The sequence below is a fragment of the Kogia breviceps genome, chromosome 15 (genome assembly GCF_026419965.1).
Source record: "Kogia breviceps isolate mKogBre1 chromosome 15, mKogBre1 haplotype 1, whole genome shotgun sequence".
Taxonomy (NCBI): Eukaryota; Metazoa; Chordata; class Mammalia; order Artiodactyla; family Physeteridae; genus Kogia; species Kogia breviceps.
In genome coordinates, this window is record NC_081324.1 from 51251472 (window position 1) to 51270351 (window position 18880).

At 37.9% G+C, this 18880-nt stretch overlaps 1 protein-coding gene and 1 long non-coding RNA gene across 5 annotated transcripts in view; one reads left to right on the forward strand and one right to left on the reverse strand.

The window, feature by feature from the left end:
• Positions 1–18880, forward strand: part of LOC131742711 (uncharacterized) — a 587718-nt gene that overhangs the window by 131089 nt on the left and 437749 nt on the right. The gene's annotated exons all lie outside the window — the stretch shown is intronic.
• Positions 1–18880, reverse strand: part of RBBP8 (RB binding protein 8, endonuclease) — an 85951-nt gene that overhangs the window by 29028 nt on the left and 38043 nt on the right. For all 4 annotated transcript variants that reach the window (XM_059039629.2, XM_067015230.1, XM_059039628.2 and 1 more), the window contains 3 exons: positions 17212–17278; positions 5148–5323; positions 3122–3226 (listed from right to left, as the gene is read on the reverse strand). In XM_059039629.2, the coding sequence (XP_058895612.1) occupies positions 3122–3226; positions 5148–5323; positions 17212–17278 (348 nt within the window). The remainder of the gene's footprint in view (positions 1–3121; positions 3227–5147; positions 5324–17211; positions 17279–18880) is intronic.

The following is an 18880-nucleotide window of genomic DNA, read 5'->3' on the forward strand; positions in this document are numbered from 1 at the left end:
CTTGAGAGAAAAAGGAATTAAACTGGGCTGGGGGAAGAGAGGATTCTAGGTATGTGGAAGGTGCGATATGTGAAACAAAACTGCATGTTCAGGCAACTACATGTGGTTCAACTGCTGGAAATCAAAGTGCAAAAGATAAAATGGTGGTTAGGACATGAGTGCAGACAGGTTGATAAGGGATCAGATTATGCTAAAGAATTTAAAATTTATCCTGTAGGCAATGAAGAGATATCCAACTGTTTTTTAATGGAGGACAGATGCAATATTTGGGCTAAAAAGGTAATTCGGACAGGCTGACAGAACAAGAAGCACTCACTAATAGGCAAAGGGACTAATTAGATTACTAAAAGAGTCTCATGAGAGATGCTGATGGCCCAAACTAGTATAATGTGGGTGCAGAAGAATGTGCATGACAGATGTGTAGGAGGTGCAATCAATAAGACTTGGAGACTAAACTGTCGTTCACTGAGACTGTAAATAAAAGGATGAGCAGGTTTGACACGAAAGTTTCACTTTGGACATGCTCAAGTGGAAGGATATCCAGGTATAGCTGTTCAATAGCAGCCAGATACATCAGTTTGGAATTCAAGAGAAAAGTCTTGGAAAGAGATAGATTTGGAATTTATTATCATATAGGTGGTAGAAAAATAATAACTCTAAGTGAAGATTCCTCCAGAAACAGAAAATGAGAGAAGAATAGGCCAAGCATCATATATATTGGGGACAGTGACATTTAAAAGACAGATGGAGAAAGAATAGCCAGTAATGGAAGGTGAAAAATGAACAATAAGTAAGAGAATCAGGAGAGTGGCACCACTTCAAGAAAGAGTGTGTGGAATGTCGAATGTCATAGAAAGGTCAAGTAAGATAAAGACTGGTAAGCATTCACTCGATTTAACAACCAGGAGGTCTCTGATGACTACTGCCAAGAAGTTCCAATGTAATGAGTGAGAGAAGAGAGTGTGAGGATGTGTCCCCTTTTCTCCCCCGCTTCCTCTCCCTCTTTTCCGCCCTCCTTCCTCCCTTCCCCTGCACCCCTTTTTCTTCCTGGAGTGAATGGGAGTTGACAGAAAGGAGAAATTGAGCACAGACTGCTTTTTCAGCTTTGAAGAGAAGCTCTAGCTAAGAGTGGAGACAATTAAGAAGGGGTTATTTTAAAAGACAAAAGATAACATGTATGTTTATGTTGAAAAGAAAGAACCTGCAGAGAAACTGGAGATACAGGATAAGAGAACAACTGATGGAGTAAAGTCCTAGCAGCAGCAGAAGAAAATGGTCTCCCGAGTGCTGAGAAGCAAGGTTCTGACACAGTCTAACATCCCCTGCAGCCTTTGCCTGACAGTCTGTCTATACACATGCACACAAACATATATACACTAATATAAAATGATTTGTAGCTTTCAGAGTATAGGCTCTGTACTAATATAAAATGAGTAAGTGATTAACCATGGCCAGTCCTCCCAGTTTTGCTCTACATTTCATCTCCTCTCACTTTTTCAAGGATCTAGCAATTGTTCCCTCTTTCTCCAGAATTACTCATTTCTCTCTTTACAAGATCATTCCATCAGCATAAAAACATGCTGAATATGCTATAATAGTCCATCTTTTAAAAACCTCCCTGGACCCATGTTTCTCTTTAGCCACTGTCCATTCTCCCTTCCCCCTTCACCACAAAAAGGCCCTGAAGGACTTGTTCACAAATGCTCCTTCCCGTTCTCTTGAACATGATAGTCTAGTTGATCACCCCTACACTTTAACAATTCTTATTAAGAGTTAAACACTCAATGATCCCCAGGGGACCAAATCCAACGGTCAATACTCAGTCTTCATCTTCTGCGACCTATCAGCACTGTTCTCCACATTGACCACTCCCTCCTTTCTCTCTTGGTTTAAAGGATGCCACTTTATCTTGGTTCTCCTATCTCACTGGCAGCTCCTTCTCTGGCTACTTGGTTGTTCCTCATTTTCACAATCTCTAAATCACCATCCCAACAGCTGCGATACTGCCTCTGAGGAGGTGAAAATGGTTCTTGGGGGGCAAAAAAATCTTTTTATGTATGAGACACAGATAAACATACACTCAATACAGTATATCTGCAGTATTAAAATTCCATGGGGGAAGTGACGGTGGGGGGGTGGGGAGGGAGTCTAAAAAGGCCAGGTGGGAGTGATAATAAAAAATAGCGGAGAATCACTCCTTTACATAATGGAATGCCTCAGGGCTAAGTACTGGAACTTCTCTTTCCCATCTTTACTCACTTGCTTGGCGATCTCATCCAGTCTCATGGCTTCAGATACCACCTACATGCTAACAACTTCCATTTGTATCTCTATGCTAGACTTCTCTACATTCACACCCACCTACCCATCCAAAATCTTTACCTGAATGTCTACCCGGTATCTGAAAACAAAATATTCTCAAAACCAAACCCCTACCCTCAGCCACCCTGCAAACCTCCTGCTCCCAGTCTCTCTCCTCTTAGCAAATAGCAACTCTAAAGAACAGAGCTGCCCAAACCAATCTCCCTTTCACTCACTGCCCCAGCCACACAGGGCTCCTTAATGTTCCTCACTCAAACCAAAGAGCACCCTCACCTCAAGGCCTTTGTGCTCACTGACTTCTCCACCTGGAATGCCCTTGCCCCAGAAATCCACATGACTCACTTGCTTCCCTCAGCCTCTGCTCAAATGTTGCTTTTAAAGTGAGGCTTTCTACTATCTCTTCTTACCCTGCTTTATTTTTCTTCAGAGCCCCTGATCCAGCTAACATATATTTATTTTCTCTCTTCCCCAACTAGATTGTAAGCTCTATGAGGTTAAAGATTTTGTTTTGTTTAGTGCCCGGTATACATTAGGCATCCAAATATTTGTTGAATGAATGAGTAAACCACAGTAGAGCCTTATTTACTTAAAATTACTAGCAATTGTAATTAACATGGATAGGGATATTAATATGAATTAATAACAGGATAACATTACTTTCCAATATGAAAAAGACTGCTAAACAACAAATAATACAAACAAAATTTTATGGAAAATATTTTAAAATGTTGTCTAATTCAGATGGTCACTCTTGTCCACCAATTTTAAACTTATAAAGTAATCTCAGTATCTTGCTTACTAGCCACTGGAGCTTGACTCTGATCACAAGTGTCAGCCACTAGAATTTCACGTTCATTATGTTTATGTTGTGGATGAGTTGAAGACTTTGGTACTTTTCTCAATTCTAAGGGAAAAAAGAAGAGAGATTACATATAAACAAACAATCATGAAAAATGATAAGCAAATACAAATCTATCTTTAAATGCACTAGAAGTGCATTTTATTGACGTAACTTTAATATTTTAAAAAGGTTATTCCTTTAGTTTCACCCTGAAACAAAGTTGGAAGTTAGGAGAGTGGGGTAGAGAAGACTGGAACAGATAAATTATTCTGACCTAAGCCTTCTAGAGTTGTAATACTTTAATGTATCTTTTCCTTGTGTATCATTGCAAATCAGTAGGTTCATTTGAAATGAATATTGCATCATACAGCTTTTTCAATCTTTGTTTTAGAGTTTTCATTTTCTGGAAGGAAAGCTGAAACATGCTTTATCAGAAATCATTCCACTATATAAGGGTTTAATTCAAAGAAAACCAAAAGAAGGACAAAGTAAAGGGAAATAGACTTTTACTAATTATAACTAGAAATTATCATTAAAAAGCAGTATACATGTAAAAATAAACAAGCATGGGTGGTTAGAAAGAGAAAAGGAGTAACTAGTCATTAAGTTAGTTTTAACATAATTTGCATGGCTCAAAAGCATATTTTAAAAGCAGAATTTCATATTCCAAGTAAAAATGATCAGAACAAGATTAAAACTGACAAAGTTTTAAATAGTTACAGGTTATTCTCATACAATGAAGAAATAAACCAAGAGCATTTTACTAGATACAAAGATGACTTTTTCTAAAAAAGAAAATTGCTGGGATTTGTTTTTCTGGATATTCTTTCAGATGGATTTAAACATGATCTAAATTATGCCGATGCTTATCTGTAGTGATTCATGTTCTGTCTGATACCAGACTGAAAGGCCCACAAATATTCATTCCAAATCCATGATCTTACATTTTAATTTAGCTCCTAATTATGTGTAAGATTTTTAACAATTCTTTTGTTTTCCACTAGATGGTGATGCAAGCTCATATAAAATGGGGGAAAACTGTGTCAATTTTCCAGTATCAAAGACTAAGATCTACTGTTTCTTTAAAAGGCATAGCTACTGTCAACAATTTATTTGCATTAGAAAAATATCTCTAAGACTGTGTATACTCCTTCCCCTCAAGTGCTTTCCTTGTTACAAACAGTTTAGGTTAAGATGAAAGTTTTAAAAATATTTACTTTTAGATTAATATTAAAAGGAATAAGCACTGTATCACATCACAGGATAAATTTCAGGACTACATGAAAAGGTAGTTCCAAAGCATTTAGCAGAAATGGTAAACTGGCTTGGAATTAGAAATATGCCACTGACAAGCACGAAGTAGATACATTATAAAGCCATTTCTTGATTTATCACCAAGTGCTACATATAATAAAAATAGCTAGTTAAAGCGTTGGTGGGAGTAGCTGTGGATAAGACTTGGAAAGTACAAAAGTTTAGAGCCAGGAAGATCTATATTTGAATTTTGACTCATCTACTTGACAGGTTACTTAACCCCTCTAAAGAGCAAATCTTTCCTCATCTATAAAACGAAGGTGCTAATAGCTACCTCAAACCTGTCATGAGGATTAAAACACAGTAATAATGTATTCAAATAGGCCAAATAACCAGCACACAGTAGGTGGAACTTAATGTTAGGATATCTCCTCCTTCCATGTATCCCACTCAGATATATACACATAGGAATAGTTTTTAAATAAAAAGAAAAAAGGAAAAAATCTATTCACTACCTTTGTAAAATGCTGAGTGTTTACATATTCAGATGAGCAACACAAGTCTATACATAATATGGGCAGTAGATGCCTTCCCAGTCACTTCACTAATGGAAGTTAAACTTACAGCTGTAACATAAGTTACCTGAAAAATGACTATCTTCCTAACAATAGATGAATACTTTTTTTTTTTTAACAGAACCAGGTAACTAAACTACAACTCCAATCCTCACCATGTGCACACCCAGAGTGCTCCAGTTTAGTATGTGTTTGTTCTACGTATCGGACGTGGAGGTTCTCCTTCCTTCGTAGTCGGTTAGTGCCAGAAAATGAAAAGGTTGTTATTGGTGAATCTGGAATAACATCTTCCTCAGATTCAAGATCGGTTGCTTGATGTGGTTGATCATTCCTAGAGGAAAATAAGGACAACTGAATGAAAATTAGTTTGATAAATATTTATTAAAACATCTAGCATATGGTAATGAGTGACAGCAAAACACAGGTATGAAGCTGTAAGAGATATAATTCCTTGCATCTGATGTTCCAAGTCTAAATACAAGGATTAGAGAAGTACTCACATGACTAGAGTGCCAAGTGGGAAATACTACTGTGAGAAGTGAAGTAGAAAGTGTAGTTGGTGGTACTTGAGGAGAAATGAAAAGAATTTCAAATGGCAGAGAATATCAGCAGAGGATCCTCCAAGTTTGAGTAAAGGCAGGCAGTACTGTGTACTTGTGTTAGAGAAAGACAAGCCGGAACTACATGAAGGAGAGCCTCGACTAAGTGCGCACATAATTTAGAAAGCAAGAGGAAAGGAATTCAGGTTTTAGAGAATGGAAGTAATGTGACAATCTAGCAGCAAGACTGTGCAAGATTGACTGGGACAGAAAGAAAGGAAGTAGTGGCTGTAATTGTTCAGGCAGGAGCTTCTCTGGGTTTGGAATTCTGAAGAAAGGTATGGAAAGGAAGGGACCAGTGTTAAACACTGTGGCAGCAGAATCAACAAGACTTGGCAAATGACAAATTCAGGGTGATAAATAATACTAACACTAGTAACACCAGCATTTGTTGCAGGTTTACACTGGCAGGCACTGTTCAAAGCGTTACATGTATCAGTTTAAGTATAAGGTATTGTCATTATTACTCTCATTTTACAAACAGAAAATACAGGTAAGAGGTTAAGTGTTAAGTCACTTACTAAAATAAAATAGTAAGGGCTTCCCTGGTGGCGCAGTGGTTGAGAATCCGCCTGCCAACGGAGGGGACATGAGTTCAAGCCCTGGTCTGGGAAGATCCCACATGCTGCAGAGCAACTAAGCACGTGCACCACAACTACTGAGCCGGTGCTCTAGAGCCTGTGAGCCACAACTACTGAAGCTCAAGCGCCTAGAGCCCATGCTCTGCAACAAGAGAAGCCACCACAACAAGAAGCCCGTGCACCACAATGAAGAGCAGCCCTGGCTCAACGCAACTAGAGAAAGCCCACGCACAGCAACGAAGACCCAATGCAGCCAAAAATAAATAAATAAATTTATAAAAAATAAAATAAAATAAAGACGTTTAACAGAAGCAGGATCTAAACCCTGGCAGCCAGACTCCCAGGACAACACTGTTATCCTTGGTATAGACCATGGGACTGATGACTGACTACAAGTAGGACTCTGAATTTCTACTTCTGCTTCTATCCACGCTCACTTACAGTACTCTCAACACATCAGTCAGAACAGTCTTATTAAAACTTGTCATATCATGTCACTCTTCTGATTAAAACCTGCCACATCTCCCCACTTCACTGAAAACACAAGCCAAACTCCTTAAAATGATTGATCTGATCATCCCCCTCCCCCATTACCTCTGACTCCTCTCATATTACATTCTACTCCAGCCAACCTCGCTTCCCTGAGGCTCCTCAAACACACCAGGCACACCCCTACTTTGTTTTTTGCTCCAGCTGTTCCATCTGCTTGGAATGCTCACCCCCAGATATCACATGGCTAACTACCTCATCTTCTTCAAGTGTTTGCCTTCTCATCAATGCCTGCCTTGAACATGCTATTTAAAACTGCAACCCCCTTCCCATACCCTAGTACTCCGGTTCCTTGTTTTTCTGCTGTCACTTTATCCATAGCAGTTACTGCTTCCTAACATAGTACATAATTGATTTGTCTATTGCTCACCAGCCAGAAAGTAAGCTCTAAGAGGATAAGGATCTTTTTGGTTCATTGATATATCACAAGTGTCTGCAAGAGTGGGTATTTGGTACATGCCCAATAAATATTTATTGAATGAATGAATATGAGAGGTTCCCAGATTTCACTAGAAAAATAAATTTGTGCTGATCTAGGCATATGTTCTTGCCCAATTCAATTCAGGCCCGAAGGCACCTAAAGACTGGGTTTGGACTGAATTGTGGGTATTGAGTAAAATAAAGTTATTTCACTTTAACCCAACTTTCCTTTGAAAGGAAACATGCCTTTCCCATGTCAAGCCATTACTGACCTTATTTGCCACCAATTTTTATCAGTCTGTCAAGCACTTAGGCTTTACATGACAAAACCAGTCTGTTCTAATATACTCATACCAATTTGTAATACTACATATTTCAAACAAAGAATAATGAGATTTTTATAAATTATGACCAACAGAGATTTTTTTAAATTAAGAGATTAATTTTTCCTAATGGATTTGTATTTTAATTTCCTAGATAATATCAATATTATTTGTGGTCTATAATCCTATATACTGAGTAAAATCTTTAGAACTGGTATCTAATCTCTACCTACAATTCTACCATCTTATTCTGGAAAAAACAAAGTAAACTAAAGTCATACGAGAAACCCTTACAAATTAATGGAGTATGAAATCTATCTGACCTCAAATTAATTAAATTCATCACAGGCTACCTGCCTATTAGTCATAAAAATTCAACCTGAAACATGAATGAATCACTAGAAGAAACTGATTTCCTGGCAGAGTCAATCTAGAAGTCGCTGGGATCACAAAAGGAAAAAACATACAAACTCACACACACACACACACACACACACACACACACACACACACACACACACACAAAACCAGCTCTAACTAGAGGTGTCAAAACTAAGTAAACAAGTGCTGGCTTTGTCCTCCTTTGTCCTTTGTCATAAAAGAAAAAAACCAAAACAAAACAACTTTCTGTGTTAACCAAGGTTCTTCTTTAAAGCATTAGGTCTCATTCTGAGATTTTTCTGAGAAAAATTAAAATTTTATGCCACAGCTTTAGGTTAATTATGTACACTGGCCATCTTTCTCCTTCCACTTTTCTTTCTAACGGCCTGAGAGCCTCCCCTTAAATTCCTGTCAAAACCATTTTAGTTGTTCATTTTTCTAAGAGCTGTAAGGATCCAGGGTCTCCCTTCATAATGAGTCTATAAAAAAGCTTTTAGGGCTTCCCTGGTGGCGCAGTGGTTGAGAATCCGCCTGCCGATGCGGGAGACACGGGTTCGTGCCCTGGTCTGGGAAGATCCCACATGCCGCGGAGCAACTGAGCCCGTGAGCCATGGCCGCTAGGCCTGAGCGTCCGGAGCCTGTGCTCCGCAACGGGAGAGGCCACAACAGTGAGAGGCCCGCATACCGCAAAAAAAAAAAAAAAGCTTTTAATATTCAGGCTTTTCTCCTCCTCCAAAAACTTACACTTCCAGTTAAAATATAATTTAAATTTAATGAAGTAGTTACAGCTATCAGGTTCACTTAAACATTCTGATTTTCAAAAAAGAGGGATCCCTTAAATATACACTAATGAGTCTGATACCCTGCTTTCTTGGAACCAGTTTATTATATGAATAATTCAAATAAGACTAATTTTAAAAAAGAGGGTTATTAAGCCAGTTTTCTGAGGAATGCTCTACTGCATATCTCGATCTCAGGAAGGCATCTGACAGTGACTCTCTTGTTGTCTTCTCACTGTAAACAAAAGGGAGAAATACAAACGGTACTAATAGAGAAAGACAGACTCCAAACTGACTGAACACCATCAGACAAAGAATTATATCAATGAGGAAACCTGTGGAAGTATGCCTCAGGGCTCCATCCTCAGGCAGGTTTTGTTCAACGTTTATTACTGATTTTGATGAGGGTGCTGATGGAATATTCATTGAATTTGTGGAAGACACAAAGCTGAGAATAAAAGCTAACCTAATACATGGTAGGAAAAAAATCAACATATGAAAGACCCGCAGAGGTTGGAATAATGGGCCAAATATAACAAAATGAAATAGAACAGGATAAATGCAAGATAAAAAGCCTCACTGAAATGAGTCAGAAGAGAGAGAATCCACCTACGCAGGGTGACACCGTGAAGGTAACCGTCTAAGGCTGTTTTAGCACAAAACTATACAAAGGGTTTAAAAACTCTGAAGTTGAGGTAGACCTGGGTTCAAATCCTGCATTTGACATTTACTAGTCATATTGGGTAAGTTAGTTAACCTTTCTGAGCCTCTATTAAAGTAGATACAGTACTGTACTTTCCTACTTTGTTTTTGTGGGAAAGTGGTGAGAAAGAAATAATATATGTAAAAATGTAATGCAATGCCCAGAAAATAGTATTTAATCAATAGTGCTCTTTACCTAACAGTGAAGACTCCTTTGATACAAGGTTTCCATAACTACTATAAAGCCATAGGGAAGACTTTGACTTAGTGGTTCTAGTTAGCAGTAAACCTGGTAAAGAACCACCAGTAATGTATGTATGTTTTGACCACATTAATATAAGTAAAAAGACACAGAAAAATGGAGGGAGCAGTATTGCTCTACTGGTCAGACTATACCTAGAAGACAAGTGAATTAATTAAAATACTGACAAACTGAAACATTAAAGAGAAATGATAATTTGAAGAGTCTTGAAGTAATGTCTCACAAAGAACAGTTAATGAAAAGAGAATATCTACCTGAATATTTACCTATTTACAATTAACACTCAGGAGGGCCCCATACCCTGTCTTCATGTAAACAAAGGGCCATCAAATAGAAGGCGGGGGCGTGGCGGGGGTGTGGGTGGTAAAGTTGCTCCAGATGGTTCCAGAAGGCAAAAATCAGAATCAACGAATATCACTCTGTACAGTGATTCCTACTCAAACTTAGACCTTTTAACAGTATCATCTCATTAAAATTAAATAGGCTTGGGACACAGTGAACCTGTATAAGAGGTATTCAAACAATGGCTATTTGTTAAAGAAGTTATACAAGGAATTCAATTTAAAAGAGAGTACTGAGGGAACTCCCTGGCAGTCCAGTGGTTAGGACTCTGTGCTTTCACTGTCCAGGACTTGGGTTTTAAAAAACAAACAAACAAAAAAGAAGACTCCTTTGACTTTCACATCCAGCTCATCCATTTCCCAAAACAAGTCATGACCTCAACACTTAGCTTATTTAATTACTTGCTTTCTGTGACTGGTACAGCTGAGTATATATTTTGAACTTTATAACAGCAAATTTTTTTCTGAATAATTTCTTACTATAGTGTCACTAAACAACTGTCCTACCATAAAAGGTCTCTGTGGTACTTCCCCGGTGGCGCAATGGTTAAGAATACGCCTGCCAATGCAGGGGATGTGGGTTCGATCCCTGGTCTGGGAAGATCCCACATGCTGTGGAGCAACTAAGCCCGTGCGCCCCTACTACTGAGCCCATGTGCCGCAACTACTGAGCCCACGTGCTGCAACTACTGAAGCCTACGTGCCTAGAGCCCGTGCTCTGCAACAAGAGAAGACCGCAATAAGAAGCCCACACACCACAACGAAGAGTAGACCCTGCTTGCCACAACTAGAGAAAGCCCACATGCAGCAACAAAGACCCAATGCAGCCAAACAAAACAAAACAAAAACAACAACAAAGGGCTTCACTGGTGGTGCAGTGATTGGGAGTCCGCCTGCCGATGCAGGGGGCGCGGGTTCGTGCCCCGGTCCGGGAGGGTCCCGCATGCCGCGGAGCGGCTGGGCCCATGAGCCGTGGCCACTGGGCCTGCGCGTCCAGGGCCTGTGCTCCGCGGCGGGAGGGGCCGCGGCGGTGAGAGGCCCGCATACCACAAAAAACAAAAAAAAAACAAAAAAAAACAAAAAAGGAAGGTATCTGTAACATCAAACCCAGATTAGGTGAGTCAGATTTACTGCATTTAACAAGAAAAAGTATAAATAAAATAATACTTTTTCTAAAGTTCAAGGAAATTTCAGGCTAGATAATACTTGCTCTTTTTTTTTCTGACTGATAGCAAAAGGGAATTTGAGGAGAACAAGTTGTAAAAGAAGTTGGCTTGGGCTTCCCTGGTGGCGCAGTGGTTGAGAATCCGCCTGCCGATGCAGGAGACACGGGTTCGTGCCCTGGTCCGGGAAGATCCCACATGCCGCGGAGCAACTAAGCCCGTGAGCCATGGCCGCTAGGCCTGCGCGTCCGGAGCCTGTGCTCCGCAACGGGAGAGGCCACAACAGTGAGAGGCCCGCATACCGCAAAAAAAAAAAAAAAAAAAAAAAAAAAAAAAAAAAAAAAAAAAAAAAAAAAAAAAAAAAAAAAAAGAAGTTGGCTTATGAGAATAACTATCTTAAATTTCAGGAGAGAACTGAAAGACATAACAGATTACCTCCTACACTGTTCTAAGGCCATGTACTAAATAAAACATACATGCCCTGAGCTCATCTATAGGATTGATCTTCACTGTTATTACAAACTTCAGCTTTTACTTCTTTTCTAATGTATCAATGAGCTTCAACAGAAAAATCTGTGAATTTGAGAACACTAAAACTGATCCTGAACAAATTAGAATTCACAGTTGACCAAGCAAATGACATTATCTAGTTACAATTCACTTTATAACCTTGGTTTTGGAGGCATTCACCCATCTAATTCTGTATAACCTCTACAGACTAGTTATCTTATTTATCTTTGGAATTCATAAATATCAGGGCTGATATGTTCAAAATACCATAAGCTACATGTGCTAAATTAATTCACAGAACATAAATTAATGTAGGTCAACCACCACTTATCTGAAAACTCTGGAACCAGATGTGATTCAGAATTCAGTTTTTTAAAAATGAAGCGTACACCTAAAGCAACCAGAGAAAGAAGAACAAAGAAAACCCAAAGTCAGTAGAAGGAAAGAAATCATAAGGATCAGAGCAGAGGGCTTCCCCAGTGGTGCAGTGTTTGAGAGTCTGCCTGCCAGTGCAGGGGACACGGGTTCGTTTCCCAGGTCCGGGAAGATCCCACATGTCACGGAGCAACTAAGCTCACGTGCCACAACTACTGAGCCTGTGCTCTAGAGCCCGTGAGCCACAACTACTGAGCCCGCGTGCTGCAACTACTGAAGCCCGCACGCCTAGAGCCCGTGCTCCACAATGAGAGAAGCCACTGCAGTGAGAAGACCACGCACCGCAATGAAGAGTAGCTCCCACTTGCTGCAACTAGAGAAAGCCGGCGCGCAGCAACGAAGACCCAACACAGCCAAAAATAAATAAATAAATTAAAAAAAAAAGATCAGAGCAGAAATAAATGAAATGGAAACAAAGAAAACAATTGCAATGATCAATACAACTAAAAGCTGGTTCTTCGAGAAGATAAACTAATTTGATAAACCCTTAGCCAGACTCATCAAGAAAAAAAGGGAGAGGACACAAATCAATCAAATTAGAAATGAAAAAGGAGAAATCACAACTGACACTGCAGAAATACAAAGGATTATAAGAGATTACTACAAAAATACTATATGCCAATAAACTGGACAACCGTGAAGAAATGGACAAATTATTGGAAACGTGCAATTTTCCAGGACTGAACCAGGAAGAATTAGAAAATATAAACAGACCGATCACAAGTAATGACATTGAAACTGTGATTAAAAATCTTCCAGGCTTCCCTGGTAGTGTAGTGGTTTAGAGTCCGCCTGCTGATGCAGGGGACACGGGTTCGTGCCCTGGTCCGGGAAGATCCCACATGCCGCAGAGTGGCTGGGCCCGTGAGCCGTGGCCGCTGAGCCTGCGCGTCCGGAACCTGTGCTCCGCAACGGGAGAGGCCACAACAGTGAGAGGCCCGTGTACTGCAAAAAAAAAAAAAATCTTCCAACAAACAAAAGTCTAGGACCAGATGGCTTCACAGGTGAATTCTATCAAACATTTAGAGAAGAGCTAACACCGATCCTTCTCAAACTTTTCCAAAAAATTGCAAAGGGAGGAACACTCCCAAATTCATTCTACAAAGCCACCATCACCCTGATACCAAAACCAGAAAAAGATATCACAAAAAAAGAAAATTATAGATCAGTATCGCTGATGAACACAGATGGAAAAATCCTGGACAAAATGCTAGCAAACAAAATCCAACAACATATTAAAAGGATCATACACCATGATCAGGTGGGATTTATCCCAGGCATGCAACGATTCTTCAATATGTGCAAATCAATCAGTGTGATACACCATATTAACAAATTAAGGAATAAAAACCATATGATCATCTCAACAGATGCAGTAAAAGCTTTTGACAAAATTCAATACCCATTTATGATAAAAACTCTCAGAAAATGGGCATAGAGGGAACCTACCTCAACATAATAAAGGCCATATATGACAAACCCACAGCAAACATCATTCTCAACAGTGAAAAACTGAAAGCATTTCCACTAAGATCAGGAACAAGACAAGGATGGCCACTCTCACCACTCTTACTCAACACAGTTTTGGAAGTCCTAGCCACAGAAATCAGAGAAGAAAAAGAAATAAAAGGAATACAAATTGGAAAAGAAGTAAAACTCTCATTGTTTACAAAGAAAATCCTAAAGATGCCACGAGAAAACTACTAGAACTAATCAATGAATTTGGTAGAGTAGCAGGATACAAAATTAATGCACAGAAATCTCTGGCATTGCTATACACTAACAACGAAAAATCAGAAAGAGACATTAAGGAAATAATCCCATTTACCAATGCAACAAAAAGAATAAAATACCTAGGAATAAACTTACCTAAGGAGGTGAAAGGCATGTACTCAAAAAACTATAAAACACCGATGAAAGAAATCAAAGATGACATAAACAGATGGAGAAATATACCATGCTCCTGGACTGGAAGAATCAATACTGTGAAAATGTCTATACTACCCAAAGCAATCTACAGATTCAATTCAATCCCTATCAAACTACCAACTGCATTCTTCACAGAATTAGACCAAAAAATTTTACAATTTGTATGGAAACACAAAAGACCCCGAACAGCCAAAGCAATCTTGAGAAAGAAAAACGGAGCTGAAGAAATCAGGCTTGCCGACTTCAAACTATACCACAAAGCTATAGTAATCAAGACAGTATGGTACTGGCACAAACACAGAAATATAGATTAATGGTACAGGATAGAAATCCCAGAGATAAACCCACACACATATGGTCACCTAATTTATGACAATGGAGGCAAGAACATATAATGGAGAAAAGACAGCCTCTTCAATAAGTGGTGCTGGGAAAACTGGACAGCTACATGTAAAAGAATGAAATTAGAACACTCCCTACCATAACACCATACACAAAAATAAACTCAAAATGGATTAAAGACCTAAATGTAAGCCCAGACACTATAAAACTCTTCAAGGAAAACATAGGAAAAGCACTCTTTGACATAAACCACAGCAAGATCTTTTTTTGACCCACCTCCTAAAGAAATGGAAATAAAAACAAAAATAAACAAATAGGACCTAATGAAACTTAAAAGCTTTTGCACAGCAAAGGAAACCATAAACAAGTTGAAAAGACAACCCTCAGAATGGGAGAAAATATTTGCAAACGAATCAATGGACAAAGGATTAACCTCCAAAATATATAAACAGCTCATGGAGTTCAATATCAAAAAAAAAAATTCAATTAAAAAATGGGCAGAAGAGCTTAACAGACTTTTCACCAAAGAAGACATACAGATGGCCAAGAGGCACATGAAAAGATGCTCAACATCACTAATTAGTAGAGAAATCAAAACTACAATGAGGTATCACCTCACACCAGTCAGAATGGCCATTATCAAAAAGTCTACAAACAATAAATGCTGGAAATGGTGTAGTGAAAAAGGAACCCTCCTGCACTGTTGGTGGGAGTGTAAACTGATACAACCACCATGGAGAACTGTATGGAGGTTCCTTACAAAACTAAAAATAGAACTGCCATATGACCCAGCAATCCCACTACTGGGCATATACCCTGAGAAAACCATAACTCTAAAAGAGACATGTACCACAATGTTCACTGCAGCACTATTTACAATAGCCAGGACATGGAACCAACCTAAATGTCCATTGAGAGATGAGTGGATAAAGAAGATGTGATACATATATACAATGGAATATTACTCAGCCATAAAAAGAAACGAAATTGAGTTATTTGTAGTGAGGTGGATGGACCTACAGTCTGTCATAGAGAGTGAAGTTAAGTCAGAAAGAGAAAAACAAATACCATATGCTAACACATATATATGGTATTTAAAAAATGGTACTGATGAACCTAGTGGCAGGGCAGGAATAAAGATGTAGACATAGAGAATGGACTTGAGGACACAGTGGGGGAGGGGGAAGCTAGGGCGGTGTTAGAGTAGCACTGACATATATACACTGCCAAATGTAAAATAGTGGGAAGCAGCAGCATAGCCTAGGGAGATAAGCTTGGTGCTTTGTGATGACCTAGAGAGGTGGGATAGGGAGGGTGGGAGGGATGCTCAAGAGGGAGGGGATATGGGGATATATATTTGCACATGGCTGATTCACTTTGTTGTACAAGAGAAACTAACACAGTATTGTGAAGCAATTATACTTCAATAAAGATCCATTAAAAAAAAATGAGGGGTAATGCAGAACATACATAGCTTGTTACAAAACACCTCCAGTGGAGCCTGAGGTATCATTCTGTAGTCAAACACACTGATATTATCACAGTGAAGCATAGGAATGCTCAAAGGAAGTGGGACAAATAAGGACTATAATAAAGAGTATCTTGTCAATTGAAGTGAGATTAGGTTGTAACTTTTCAAAAAGAAAAACTTTGTGTTTTGGAATCATATAGAAAAGACTGAATTTGTGTTCTAGCTTCACTTCAATATGCAGCATGAGTAAAAGAAGAAAGGGTTGACATTTTCACACACACGTTTGATAACCTCAGTCTGGCCTGACAGCCTTCTTTCCTTATCTATTATCCCCCCTCAAAATTCCCTTTGACTACCAATATTCAGTGGGCTGAATATTGGACCAATATTCATGCATGGGAGAAATATCAAAATCCTATTGGATATCCACTACTTAAAAATATACTGATATGATAAAGATATTAATTCCACTTGTGATATGTGTTTATACATAAGACAGTAACTACTCGTAAGCCAAAATAATGTTATGTCTACATAATTTAGCAAAGTTTTTGTAGATGTCCACTCAGATGCAACAGAGTCTTTAAAACCCTATAAACCATTAACACTATCCTGAATCCTAACTTTAAAAAAATATTATATAAGCTTTACATAAATGGGAACTAAGAACTGGCCATAACTCTGCTTGGCATCAGACTAGACCCAGGAAAACAGATTCTTTTTTTGAGATGCTGTCAAATAATGGAAAGAACAGAGGCTTTTAAGTCAGAAGATGGGTTCTGAGTGATGTCTCATTATCTACTAGTTGTGAGACCATGGCAAGTTACCTGACTTAAGATGTGGATTCCTCATCTATAAAGTAGAGTTAATAAAACTACCTTGAAGAGTCACAGTGAGGATTAGAAATAATAAACATATAACACAAAGAAGAGTAACTGGAACACAAGATGAAAGTTATTATTTTTATTATGAGAAACTGGGGGAGAGGGAAAGGAGGAAGTTCTCCCAGCCTGAGAAGTGTATACGAGGAAATAATTATTCAGATTGCTTTTATAAAGTTTCTGGGACAGGGCTAGAAAGGTGGTAACAAAACTCAAATATTTAAAATATAAGTATTTCAAATAATTTATTTGGATGATTTTTTATTTATAATAAAGTTATAAAAATTAAAGTGCTTTAAATTAAAATGTTTTGATTTTTATATATTCACACACTAAGCTAAGAAATGCATATATACCCTTCATATATACTCCCAGAATGAAAATATAATGATTTTCTTTATATTTTCATTTTCAGAATACTTTATAAATTTAAAAAATGAAACCTTTGACTTTTAATATATCTTTACAGTTTGCAAAGCTAAGTAAAATGAAGAAAGAGAAGCTAGGGGAAAATATTCAATTTTCTGCCACAATTAAGAAAAAATACTTACTCAATTTTCTGCTGCAGCTGTTCAGAAAGCTTTTTATTTTCTTCCTGTAGAGTATTCTTTTCATTCACTTCAATATAATGTGAAAAGAAAGCACAAATTATAGCTATAATAAGATGTACGTCAGGTTCTTTCAACAGTTGCAACAATCATGGAGAATTAGGATTTCAAATTCTAAGTCATGATGTTAGTCAGGGTTAATGCTACTGTTCAAAACTAATTTGTTACTAGGTAGTGATTATTACATCTCATATTGTGCAAGTTCCATGTAAATGATTAACTGATAATTCTATGTAATGCCTGTGGGCAAAAAAGAAAGAGTGCCTCATGTACTGGGGAGTATAGTTTAATTATTCATACTGAGCACAAGAAAGCATTCCATCTGGTTACTCAGTTCTACTAATTTCAAACACCATTTATCTTGAAATAAATCTGATCATAAAATATAACACTGAATATCAGTGTAATTTTTATAACATAAGCACACTTAAGTAAATTTTCTTCCTTAGTGATACTCTATGTTTCATTAATAATTATGGTATCGGTAACTTAAATATACCATTGAAGTAGTATTTCCTTGTTTGAATCTACCTTGACTAAATTTTCCTATCCATCCTTATTTATAAAGCAGAAACTCAGTTTTGGGCTATAATTTCTACTGCTGCCAGCACAAAACTATCAATCCTTGATATTATGTCACTGGTTAAGCATGTGTTTTACGAGGAGGAATATATCAAAGAAATCAAGTCACAGTAAGTACAATTACCCTCTCAGAAAGAAAGTTAATCATACTCCAAAAATCTGTTAATAATTTAGTGGTTTACAAATCCAAACATATTTCTTACACTGAGTAAATAAAAATTTGTTGACTATATATCAATACAGTATGTGAGGGTTACTAAACTACCTCCTGTGGAGGATCTGGAAAAAAAACAAAAACCTGAAGATATGACAGTGACCTAGAGGAAAGTGTAGTCTACTGAGAGACAAAATATTATACAAACGTATTTTTTACAACTGAAAGTGACAAGGGCATTAGAGAGGTACAGATAAAATACTAAATGAAATTCCAAGGAGAAAAAATGAAATTCCAAAGAGAAAAAGGTTACATTGAGCCGTTGAAAAAATCAGGAAAGGATTCTAGAGGACAACTGAGCTGGACACAGGAAGAGAAATCCAAAAGCCTCCCACTCCACCAACACAATCAACAACAAAAACAAAAATTGTGAGCTAAAACCCAAGCAATGTAAGCAAGCAGATAACTGGTATCAGCACTGGTGGAGGGACTGAACTTGAGATTTCCAATTTAAGCCTGAATTCCTGGAATGGAGCCAAAGTGATCTGAATTCACTTACCACTAGCGTCAGTAGAAAATAACTCATATATAGATTCCCAAGTATTTCAGATAACAGAATTATATCATAATGAAATGTTTAACGATTTAAAAGATGGAAGGCTCAAAACTAACATGATAAAAGTGATTACCAAAAATGAGTAGACAGACAAGATTGAGATAATTTGAGCATCAATAAAAATAATGAACATAACTGAATGACACACACTGAATATATAAAATTACACGTCTATTATGCTCAAAAAAGAGAAAGCTCCATTCATGTCAAAAGCAAAATGAAACATAACATATACAACACACAAAACCTCATTTGTCCTA